The sequence below is a fragment of the Mustelus asterias genome, chromosome 12 (genome assembly GCF_964213995.1).
Source record: "Mustelus asterias chromosome 12, sMusAst1.hap1.1, whole genome shotgun sequence".
Classification (NCBI taxonomy): Eukaryota; Metazoa; Chordata; class Chondrichthyes; order Carcharhiniformes; family Triakidae; genus Mustelus; species Mustelus asterias.
Window position 1 is genome coordinate 57,805,043 of NC_135812.1, and position 11,930 is coordinate 57,816,972.

The window sequence follows — 11,930 nt, forward strand, 5'->3', positions numbered from 1 at the left end:
CACAAGCAGAGGAAGAATTCTATTTATATAACGCCTTTCATGACTTCAGGATGTCCGAAAGCAGTTTACAGTCAATTAAGTGTCAACACTGTTGTAGCGTAGGAAATGTGGCAGTCAATTTGGACACATGCTCCTACAACAGAAATTAAATAGCTATTTAATCTGCTTTTATTTTTAAGTGATGTTGATTGATCCCATGTTAGGACACAAGTAGCAAAACTCAGAACTCTTTAGATTGACAAAGGGGCTCTTAGAGTGCATGCAAGATAGTAAACGTGAAGCCGGAACATTATTTTAACTGAAACTGGATGAGGAAACCAATGTCAATTGGTAACAGGCAGAAGGGGAATAAGTCAGCCAGGATGCCTGCTTCTATTGAGTTCAGGATATTCAGTATCAGGTGATCAGCTGTGATGCCCTCATTACCAAACAGCTTGCTGACATCCTCTGGACTCTCAGAATAATTACCTGCACGAGATACTGGGGAACATACCACCTTGTGGATCAGTCCTCTAAGTGTGAGTCAACACTTTCAAGAGAAGATCAGAAGAGGTGAAGGAGACACACCTCCCAGTGTGCAACAGTTTGCTTCATTTAGATTGAGTGAAGTTGCTGGTTGCACAGCTCCTGGTAACACACCACGAAAGTGAGATCACAGAGAGAGCACTCACCAAGCTTTGTTTTATTTTACAAGAGATAGTTACATTTGTAGAGAGCACAGTTTGGAGCAGCAGTTACAGTTCACTGATGGGCTTGTGCGGCCAGAAGGGATACTTCTCCTTGTCCAGTTTGGTTTCAGGGAACGCATCATTCAGATCCTCAACGGTCATCTGGTCAAATGGAACCATGCTGTTGAATTTGGCCAGCTGGAAAACAGGAAATGAGAAGTTAATGTGCATGTTACAGCACACTGGTAACCAGATGGTACAGATCTGCTCTCTAGGAATTCATACCCAATGTCCCCACCCAACTCATAAGAGTTCCTTGGAATCCCCATCAAATACACAGCCTCCTCCTTATGCTCACTCGTACTGGGCTCTGAGCAGGTCCCAGAAGTATATACATCAAGTGGGGACTGAATGGGGGAAGTGGGCTTGGTTCTGATGGTTACGAGGGGACGGATGGACCAGCTAGGATCAGCACCCACAGGTACAAATGCAGTTGCATTACCTCCTTCTCATATTTGGAAATCCGTTCCTTAGAAGCTTGGGCGTAGGACTGTGCACTCTTGTCCTGTTGAATAAAATTGAATGTAGACACAATGTATTAAAAGATTTGACTGTACAACATGAAAGTCCTGTGTCAAATACAAGAAAATGGAATTGTTACTCACAGCTTCTTGTTCCTGGGTATTGATCTTATCTTTCTGTGTGTCAATGGGTTCTGGAATCTTCAAAGCTCCATACTATTTGCGGGAGGGGAAGAGGGAGAAAGAGAGCAAAATTATAAAATGAAAATGTCATGCACTCACCATCCTATCAGAGGACCTGGAGTACAATTACTCATTGCTGCACCAAGAAATCTGACACTGGTCTATGCTTAAGACTATCCAGAAGAGCTTTGGGGATAAAGAGCCAATGTCCCTTCACCCTATGCCACCTCTTGAGCTGTACTGAAATTCTCAATCCAGTTAAAGTCAGTGCACGTGTATTTAACCCACACAAAAGTAGGAATAAGAATACTCAGGCCACTCGGCCCAACGTGTCTATGCTGCTGCTTATATTTCACACAAACCTCCTCTCATCCTCCTTCATCTAACCCTAGCAACCTACCCTTCTATTATTTTCTCCCTCATGTTTATTTAATCCCCTCTCCATAAACACATCTAGTTACAGCAGTGGACTATTGAATGGGATACTGTAGTGGGTACTGATACTTTCCAAGCCTCCAAGGAGTTGAGTGAGTTCCTGACTGGGCAGAGATCACAACATGTAGGTGAGTGGATTATAGAGTCAGTGTGATCTGTTTGAGTTTTGAATGTTGAGGGAACCAGAGAAATTTTCTTGACCATTTTTCAGGCCTTGGTTTTTCTTTTGTCTCTTCCAGATTATGTGATTGCTCGAGTTGGGGATAGGCGGCAGGGTAGGGGTGTAGCAAAACTATTCTAGGTATGAGTGTGGGGTAATCTTGATGAACCAACTGGTCTTTACCTACATGTCATTTTGGTATGTTTGTAACATATTAATAGATTACGGTAGGTTATCTGCAGCAAATATCTTGGAAACTGTCAAAGCCACATCGAATCAAAACTATGTAAACAGCAGTCTCAATTCCCACCAGAACAGAACGTTCTAGTTCCACCAGTAATGGACTGCCTGAGCTCCCCAGGCTAGGCAGAGAAAATCCAGCTGAGACTCCCATTCCTGGTAACTGTCCAATAACTCTGGCTGGCCTGCAAGTGTTTCGGAACATCAGCAGCACCTAGACTGTGATGCTACTGTGATCCAATAGGCAACAGTCAGTGCAGGCTCAGGCACAAGTCCCTGGCACCCACAAAACTGAACATGTGCAAATGTACACCTCCAATAAAAGCAAAACTGACTCTTTGCAGCTTGGTAATCACTGAGTGTTGAGAGAATCTATCCAAAGGGCTGATTTCTCACCATTCAGTTACTAATCTAATTTTTACTTTCCTACAAGGATGAAGATACAAAACTCAACCAGAGCCAACAACATTGCTGCACAGAAACAGGCTTTTGGGCTGGTGCTTTTCTCCACATGAACTACCTAGTAAGGTCCCAAACACTTCCCCACAACCCCTCAAAATATCACATCCAGCCCAATCTCAATCACCTTTTAACTTCCAATTCTCTTTTATATTTCAGTATAATGCGACCACTCTTTTTTTTAAATTCATTTACGGGATGTGGGCATCACTTGCTCGGCTAGCATTTATTGCCCATCCCTAGTTGCCCTTGAGAAGGTGATGGTGAGCTGCTTTCTTGAATTGCTGTAGTCTGAGGTGTCGGTACACCAACAGTGCTGTGAGGGATGGAAATCCAGGATTTTGATTCAGCAACAGTGAAGGAATGGCCGATATATTTCCAAGTCAGAATGGTGAGTGACTTGGAGAAAATGATTCTGTGGGTATTCCTTGCCTGTTTGGAGCCCCCACCCACAAACATGTGAAATAGTTCCGTCACCTTCTTCTCAAACTCGTCCACCATACCAGGTTTCATAATCACTTTCCGGTAATAGCTCCAGTCAATGGTTGAAGGTTTCTCAGGAAGCGACGTCAACCTGTGGGGAAACAGAAACAGTCAGCAGGCTGAATTCATTGACCAGAGTCTCCCCACACAAATGCCTTTTTAAAGATGAGATGAAGGTATGTCCAACAGGAGAAAATTTATTGCTTTCTTTTGTGAATTTTGTGCTCGAGTGATTACCAACCTGAAATGTTAGCTCTGTTTCGCTGATGCTGAACGTACTATTTCAGTATGTTCACGTATTGGTGATATTTGAACTTAAAATGGTGCGCTTTCCATTCAGACACACTGTCAGCATTTAGCTCAGATACAGGTGTTTGAAAAACTGCACAGTGCCTTTGCATTGTCTCATCAATTACCTACCCTGCAGGTGTTTGATGGAACAATTGAAGGAATTTTACTATGCATCTAACCTGGGCTGTACCTACCCTTGGAATGGACGATGAGCAGTGTAGAGAGAGCTTTAGTCAGTGTTTCTAGCAAAATATGAGATCATCTGTATCAGTATTAGTAAGATTGATCGGTAGCATGGTAAATTAATAGAGAAATAGCAGTTCTGAGCCTAAGATACATATCCTCTGCTTTGTGGGATCTCCAGGAGGTCTCCCATTTATGTGGGGAGTATCATAAGAACTTGAAACATTAACTCGGTTTCTCTTTCCACACAGATGCTGCCAGACCGGCTGAATTTTTCCAGCATTTCCTGTTATAATGCAGGGGTCTCATCAGTTGCAGCAGCTTGAACTCCAGATCCCAGAATTTGATCAGAAACTGGCATCACTGAGGTACATCCGTGAGGTTCAGAGCTTTATGGATTGTACTTTTATAGATGTGGTCGCCCCACAACTTAAGACTTTGTGCAGGGAGAAGGGGAATGGGTGCCCACCAGGCTGTCAAAGGGGAACAGGCAGGTAGTGGAGTCCACTGAGTGCATCCCACTCTCAAACCAGTATTTGGTTCTGAATACTAATGACAGCGATGCTTCATCTGCAGAATGCAGCCAGAGTCAAATCCATGACACAACAGGCAGTTCAGCTGTACAGCGATACAGGGGAAGACTGGAAGAGCAACAGTGATAGGTGATCCGACAGTCAGAGGAATAGATACTCATTTTTGCAGCCATAGACATGAATTCAGGATGTTGCATTGCCTCCATGATGCCAAGGTCAAGGAAGTCACTGAACAGCTGACGAGCATCCTGAGGGGGGAGGTTGAACAGCCTGCAGTGATGGTCCACATCCATACAAATGACATAGGCAGCAAGAGGAACATGGTCCCACTGTCAGAATTGAGAGAGCTAGGTAGAAAAGCAGCAAGCAGAACCTTAAAAGTTAAAGTTTTAAGTTTACCTATCGGTTAAGTTTATTTATTAGTGTCACAAGTAGGCTTACATTAACACTGCAATGAAGTTACTGTGAAAATCTCCTAGTTGCCATACTCCAGCGCCTGTTTGGGTACACTGAGGGAGAAGTTAGCATGGCCAATGCACCTAACCAGCACGTCTTTTAGACTGTGGGAGGAAACCGGAGCCCCCGGAGGAAACCCACGCAGACACAGGGAGAACGTGCAAACTCCGCACAGTAACCCAAGCCGAGAATCGAACCCGGGTCTTTGATGCTGTGAGGCAGGAGTGGTAACCATTGTGCCACTGTGCTGCTCTAAAACATATGCTATGTCATAGGATTTGTAAACACAGTAAGAAGTTTAACAACACCAGGTTAAAGTCCAACAGGTTTATTTGGTAGCAAAAGCAAAAGGTGGCTTTTGCTACCAAATAAACCTGTTGGACTTTAACCTGGTGTTGTTAAACTTCTTACTGTGTTTACCCCAGTCCAACGCCGGCATCTCCACATCATGACTACCATAGGATTTGTAATCCGGAGACCTGGATTAATGATCTGGATGCTGAAGGACAAAAGTTTAAATTCCATCCTGCAGCTGAAGAATTTAAATTCAATGAATTAAACTAGTTTAAAATTCTGGAATCATTGAGCACGAAAAGTTCCAAATTGTTGTAAAAACCCACTTGCTTTACTATTAACATGCATTAGGGGAGGAAACCTTTGCATAGCTGTGCAAGAGTGTTCTTGATGCATTTTTCTCCCTTGTATTAATGGGGGAAATAAATGATAAAGGTTGAGATTGAGTGAGGTTTCAGAACTACTAATTAATAAGAAAATAGAAAATGGTTGCCCTCTTTTTAGGTCAAACCAAATAAACAAACTCAGATTAAGTCAGGACAAAGTAAAAGGGGCAGCTCCCCAAAAGGAGGGGGAACAGCCCGAACAGAAATCAAAGTACAGGGTAACATTGCTACAGAGATCCAACTTTCCTCTTTGACACAAAGGAGAGCATTGAACACGTTCTAGCAGCAGTTGACCTTTGTACAATTTAATGTCAGCAGAATTTCCAATTGCACTTAGCAGCTCACAAAGACTGCATTAATTTTAACGATAACAAAGTTTTGGAGTCAGACAGCAAGGACCAGGTGGAAATAGGGGCGGCAGTCATACCAAGATAAGTTGGAAGCCTCTGCAGTGAGTACAAGGATAAATACGAGACTAGTACAAGATGTGCCTGTTTTGGTAAAACCTATATGTATTGTTAGATTGATATTTAAACAATGTCAGTGTACGTGCAAAGCATGATATATGTGCAGTTTTCTGTAAACACCAAAGTCTGCTCCAGAGGCCTTTCTCTGAAGTACTGCCTTCCCTGCATGTGCTTGAATAAACGATTGTAATCTGTTCAGAGAGTCACATGTGATTAACTCATAAGAAATCAGTGATAACAGTATCCATAGACAGGCAATACAAGGCCTATATTGTGCAACAAGTTTGAATGTCCCTGAGGGGAAGGCTGGGAAGACCGCACTCAGATTGCACTCGAACGACTGCCGAAAAGGTCGATTTCTAATCACTGAAATCTGAGAGTCCCTGATTTAGAGGAACAAATTTGCAATGAAATTATAGTCATAACGGATGCCTTTAATCATCCAAGTACAGAATGGGATGCTAGTAAAGGGTAGAAAAGGACAAGTATCCCCACAATATGTTCAGGAACATTTTCTAAGGCAGTAAGTTTCCAGTCCGAGAAAGGAGGCGCTGCTTGACATGGGTCTTGGCAATGTGGTTGGCCAACAGGATCAAGTGTCGGGAGGAGAACTTTCAGAGGACAATGATCATTATTTCATTAGGTATGGGCTGACTATGGGAAAGGACAAATAACAATCCAGAGTAAGAATTATCTCATGGAATGCCAACTTCAACAGGGGAAAATCTGATCTAGGCCAAATAAATTGGAGTCAAAGGTTGGCAGGAAAAATGGTAGCTGAACAATGGGTGACCTTCAAAGGGAAAGGTAGGTAAACAAATCCAGAACTCCCTGGTTAAAAGAGCAACATAAATTAAGGTAGTGTGCTTATGACAGATGTCAGGTAGAAAATACAACTGAGAACTAGACTAAATATAGACGGTTCAGAGAGGAGGAGAAAAGGAAAAAAAGGGAAGCAATGGAGTAGAGGGCTCGGGAGATGTTAGTAGCGTTTCAACAAACCGGGTCCAGATAAAGGCTGGCATAAAGACACTTTGTCTGAATGCACAAAGCATTCCAAACAAAGTAAATGAGTTGATGGCACAAATCCATACAAATGAGTATGATCTAGTGGCCATCACAGAAACGTGGTTGCAGGGTGACCGGGACTGGGAACTGAATATCCAGTGGTATCAGACATTTAGGAAGGATAGACTGGTAGAAAAAGGAGGTGGGGTAGCTCTGTTAATAAAGGATAATATCAGGACGGTAGTGAGAGACGACATAGGCTCGAAGGAGCAAAACGTGGAATCGTTGTGGGTGGAGATAAGGAATAGTAGGGGGAAAAAGACACTGGTAGGCGTGGTCTATAGGCCTCCAATTAATAACTTAGAGGTGGGGAGGGCTATAAACAAGCAAATAATGGATGCGTGCAAAAACGGAACGGCAATAATCATGGTGGATTTTAACCTGCATATTGATTGGTCGACTCAAATTGGACGTGGAGGGCTTGAGGAAGAGTTCTTAGAATGCTGTCGGGGTAGTTTCATTGAACAGTATGTTACAGAACCTACGAGAGAGCGAGTTATCTTAGATCTGGTACTGTGTAATGAGACAGGTAGAATTAAGGATCTTCTAGGGTTGAGTGATCATAATATGGTTGAATTTCTGATACAGATGGAGGGTGAGAAAGTAGGGTCCCAAACCAGTGTCCTCTGCTTGAACAGAGGGAAGTACGATAAGATGAGGGCGGAATTGGCTAATGTAGACTGGGCGAGCAGACTGGTAGGTAGGACAGCTGAGGAACAGTGGAGGATTTTTAAGGAGATTTTTTTTAAGTACTCAGCAAAAATATATTCCGGTGATAAAGAAGGATTGTAAGAAAAGGGATGACAGACGTGGATAATGAAGGAAATAAAGGAGAGTATTAAAATAAAAACAGGTGCGTACAGAGTGGCCAAAAATAGTGGAGAATTAGTGGATTGGGAAAGCTTTAAAAAACAACAAAGAACGACTAAGAAAGCGATTAAGAAAGGAAAGATAGATTATGAAACTAAACTAGCTCAAAATATAAAAAATGATAGTAAAAGTTTTTACAAATATATAAAAAGGAATAGAGTGGCTAGAGTGAATGTTGGACCCTTGGAGGACGAGAGGGGGGATTTAATAGTGGCAAACGAGGAAATGGCTGAGACTTTAAATAAGTTCTTTGTGTCGGTCTTCACGGTGGAAGACACAAATAGTTTACCAAATATTAGAGATCGAGAGTTGGTGGGAGGTGAGGTCCTTAATACAATTACTGTTACTAAAGAGGTAGTGCTTTGTAGACTAATGGGACTGAAGGTAGACAAGTCCCCGGGCCCGGATGGAATGCATCCCAGGGTACTGAAATAAATGGCTGAGGTAATAGATGTGTTAATAGTTATTTATCAAAATCGCTGGAATCTGGGGTAGTGCCGCTGTTTAAAAAAGTAGACAAAAGGCGGGTAACTACAGGCCGGTTAGCTTAATGTCCGTAGTTGGGAAGATGCTGGAGTCCATCATTAAAGAGGAAATAGCAGAGCACCTGGATAAGAATGGTTCGATCAAACAGACGCAGCATGGATTCATGAAGGGAAAGTAGTGTTTGACGAATTTACTGGATTTTTATGAAGATGTGACTAGTGCGGTTGACAGAGGAGAACCGGTAGATGTGGTGTTTTTAGATTTCCAGAAGGCATTCGATAAGGTGCCTCACAAAAGGTTGCTGCAGAAGATTGGGGTACACGGAGTTGGGGGCAAGGTGTTGGTGTGGATTGGGGATTGGCTATCTAACAGGAAGCAGAGAGTTGGAATAAATGAGTGCTTTTCTGGTTGGTAGTTTGTGACCAGTGGCGTGCCACAGGGATCGATGCTGGGGCCTCAACTGTTTACCATTTACATAGATGATCTGGAGGAGGTGACTGAGTGTAGGGTATCAAAGTTTGCAGATGACACGAAGATGAGTGGGAAAGCGAATTGTGTGGAGGACGCGGAAAGTCTGCAGAGAGACTTGGATAGGCTGAGCGAGTGGGCGAGGATCTGGCAGATGGAGTATAACGTTGGCAAATGTGAGGTTATCCACTTTGGAAGAAATAATAGTAAATTGGAATATTATTTAAATGGAGAAAAATTACATCATGCTACTGTGCAGAGGGACCTCGGGGTCCTTGTGCACGAATCGCAAAAACTCAGTCTGCAGGTGCAGCAGGTGATCAAGAAGGCGAATGGAATGTTGGCCTTTATCACGAGGGGGATAGAATATAAAAGCAGGGAGGTCTTGCTGCAACTGTACAAGGCCACAACTGGAGTAGTGTGTGCAGTTTTGGTCCCCTTATTTGCAAAAGGATATATTGGCCTTGGAGGGAGTGCAGAGAAGGTTCACCAGGCTGATACCAGAGATGAGGGGTGTAGCTTATGAGGAGAGACTGAGCAGATTGGGTCTGTACTCGTTGGAGTTTAGAAGGCTGAGGGGTGATCTTATAGAGACATATAAGATAATGAAGGGGCTGGATAGGGTAGAGATGGAGAGATTCTTTCCACTTAGAAGGGAAACCAGAACTAGAGGGCACAGCCTCAAAATAAGTGGGGGCCGGTTCAGAACAGAGTTGAGGGGGAACTTCTTCTCTCTGAGGGTAGTGAATCTCTGGAATTCTCTGCCCATTGAAGTGGTGGAGGCTACCTCGTTGAATATGTTTAAATGACGGGTAGATAGATTTCTGTCGATAAGGGAATTAAGGGATATGGGGAGCAGGCAGGTAAGTGGAACTGATTCGCTTCAGATCAGCCATGATCTTGTTGAATGGCAGGGCAGGCTCGAGGGGCTAGATGGCCTACTCCTATTTCTTATGTTCTTATGTTTCTTATATTTCTTATGTGAATATGAAAAGAGACTAGCAGCTAACATAAAAGGTAATCCCAATATCTTCTCTCAGCATAGAAAGAGTAAAAGGCTGGTGAAAGGAACATGGGCCGATTAGGGACCAAAAAGGGGATTTAGGCATGGAGGTAGAGTATAACTGAAGTATTCAATTAGAATTAGATAGTTATCCAAAAGGGAAGAATGTGCAGGATTACGGGAAGAAGGCACCAAGCGAAATGCTTATTTGGAGAGATGGTGAGGGCTGAAAGGCCTCCCTCTATGCAAGTAGGGAATTCAGAAAATAACTTATCTACCCAATGAGCAATGAGAATGTGGAATTCACTACCAGACAGAGTGGTTGAGACAAATATTACAGATATAGTTAAGGGGAAGCTAGGTAAGTATAAGAGGGAGAAAAAAAACAGAGGTTTGTGCTGGTAAGAGATAGATATGGGGGGGGGGGGGGGGGGGGGGGGGGGGGGAAGAAGCTCAGGTGGAACATTAACACTAGTAGAAACCGGCTGGGCTGAACATTCTATGTTCATGTTGTATAGTCTGCGAATCTAACCTATGTTAAACCTGCCCTGCGAGTGTTTGATGCCTATGCTGGGTGTCTGAAATGGAAAATGCTCCATCCTCAAAACTGATATTCCCCACTCTGATGAGTACAAACAATATTTGAGGGAAAAATAAAAGTATCACTGTTGGCAAAAATTCAGACTTTTCTGCTATAGATTTACATTCCTGTACTGAGTATGCTTAGTACTGAGATGGTGGTGGGTTTTGGGGGGGGGGGGGGGGGAGGAGAGAAGAGACGTTGTTACTGGCTGCTGAGGGAATACTGACCTGCTAGAAAGAGCATCACTTCGGGTTTTCAGTGCATTAAACATAGTTTTCTGGTTGGGTGGGACCCGCTCACCAAACGCCAACCAGTCAACAGCTTTCATGGCAGCCCGCCGGCCTGACATCTTGGCAGTCTGGAAAACAGATCAGAGAGACTGAGACAAGGGAAATCCGAGCAACAGGTCACAGCATTGAAGGATTCCCCATAATGGCATATCCAGGCACAAGCATTGCTGTACTAGCCTTTCAACAGCATTGAGCATTGTCTCCCCAATTTCATTGCCTCTCAATTGTAAAACTGTGATTCTTAGCTCTCAAATTGCATCACCAGAGATAGCAATACTGGGAATAGGACCATTAACAGCAATGCAACTCAAACATTTCAACATATCAGCAGATGCATTCATTTTTAACATGTTTCATTCTCAAGTCACAGCTCATTCTTCTAGCACCCTAGCTTGGAAAGGAAACAAATACACGACCAAGGGGAAGAACAATGAAGAGGGATAAATTAAACAGCACTGCCAAAGAGCTGACCTGGGCTGAATGGCCTTTCTGAGCTGTATGTTTCTATGAATTGTCCAATTACAGCCAATGCCTCTAGTATTGAGACACTATCTCTACTCTCCTACCCTGGCAAGTTATTACAAATAGTTTATATATATATTTAAGCTCTTTGAAACAGCAGATTGGCTCCCTTCATAGCTACCAATACTTTTAGGTGGATACATTTCAAAAACAAAATCACCATGGCATAAATCTCATTCATAGAATCCCTACAGTGTAGGAGGAGGCCATTCAGACCATCGTGCCAACACAAACAACAATCCCACTCAGGCCCTATCCCCATAACCACACATATTTACCCTGCTAACCCCCACACTAAGTGGCAATTAACTATGGCCAATCAATCTAACCTGTACATCTTTGGACTGTGGGAAGAAACCCACACAAACACAGACAACTTGCAAATGTCACACAGTCACCCATGGCTGGAATTGAATCCGGGTCCCTGGCGCTGTGAGGCAAAAGGGTTAACCACTGCACCACCCCATTCTCCTGACTGTCCTTCAACTGTCTCCCCATAGTCTTCCTTCCCCTAACTATTGCGATCCCTGTCCGATACACCCCCCGGGCTGACGGGGGAGGAGGGAGGGGGGGGGTGTTCGCCCCCCGGGCTGACGGGGGAGGGGGGGGGGAGTGTTCGCCCCCCCGGGCTGACGGGGGAGGGGAGAGGGGCTCGCCCCCCGAGTTGATGGGGTCGGGAGGGCGTCACCCGCCGGGCTGGGGGGGGGCTCGCCCCCCCCGACGGGGAGGGACCGAACCCCCACCCCTTCCCCCGGCTCGAATTAGTGCCTCTTTCTTACCCCCTCCTTGTCCGCACCTCGACTCCTGAATCCACCAAGGACAGCAAGATGGCGGTGCGAAAACGGAAATACGTCGCGTTGACCCGGGAGCAGGCCGGAAGT

At 44.1% G+C, this 11,930-nt stretch overlaps 1 protein-coding gene across 1 annotated transcript; it reads right to left on the reverse strand.

Annotated features, from left to right (window-relative positions):
• Positions 1-667: 667 nt before the first annotated feature.
• atp5pd (ATP synthase peripheral stalk subunit d) lies at positions 668-11,915 on the reverse strand. The gene is made up of 6 exons (XM_078225275.1): positions 11,829-11,915; positions 10,465-10,595; positions 3,144-3,240; positions 1,334-1,405; positions 1,171-1,233; positions 668-866 (listed from the first exon to the last, which is right to left on the reverse strand). The coding sequence occupies exons 2-6, from the start codon at positions 10,584-10,586 to the stop codon at positions 735-737; spliced, it is 486 nt and encodes a 161-aa protein (XP_078081401.1). The 5' UTR covers positions 10,587-10,595; positions 11,829-11,915; the 3' UTR covers positions 668-734.
• Positions 11,916-11,930: the final 15 nt, after the last annotated feature.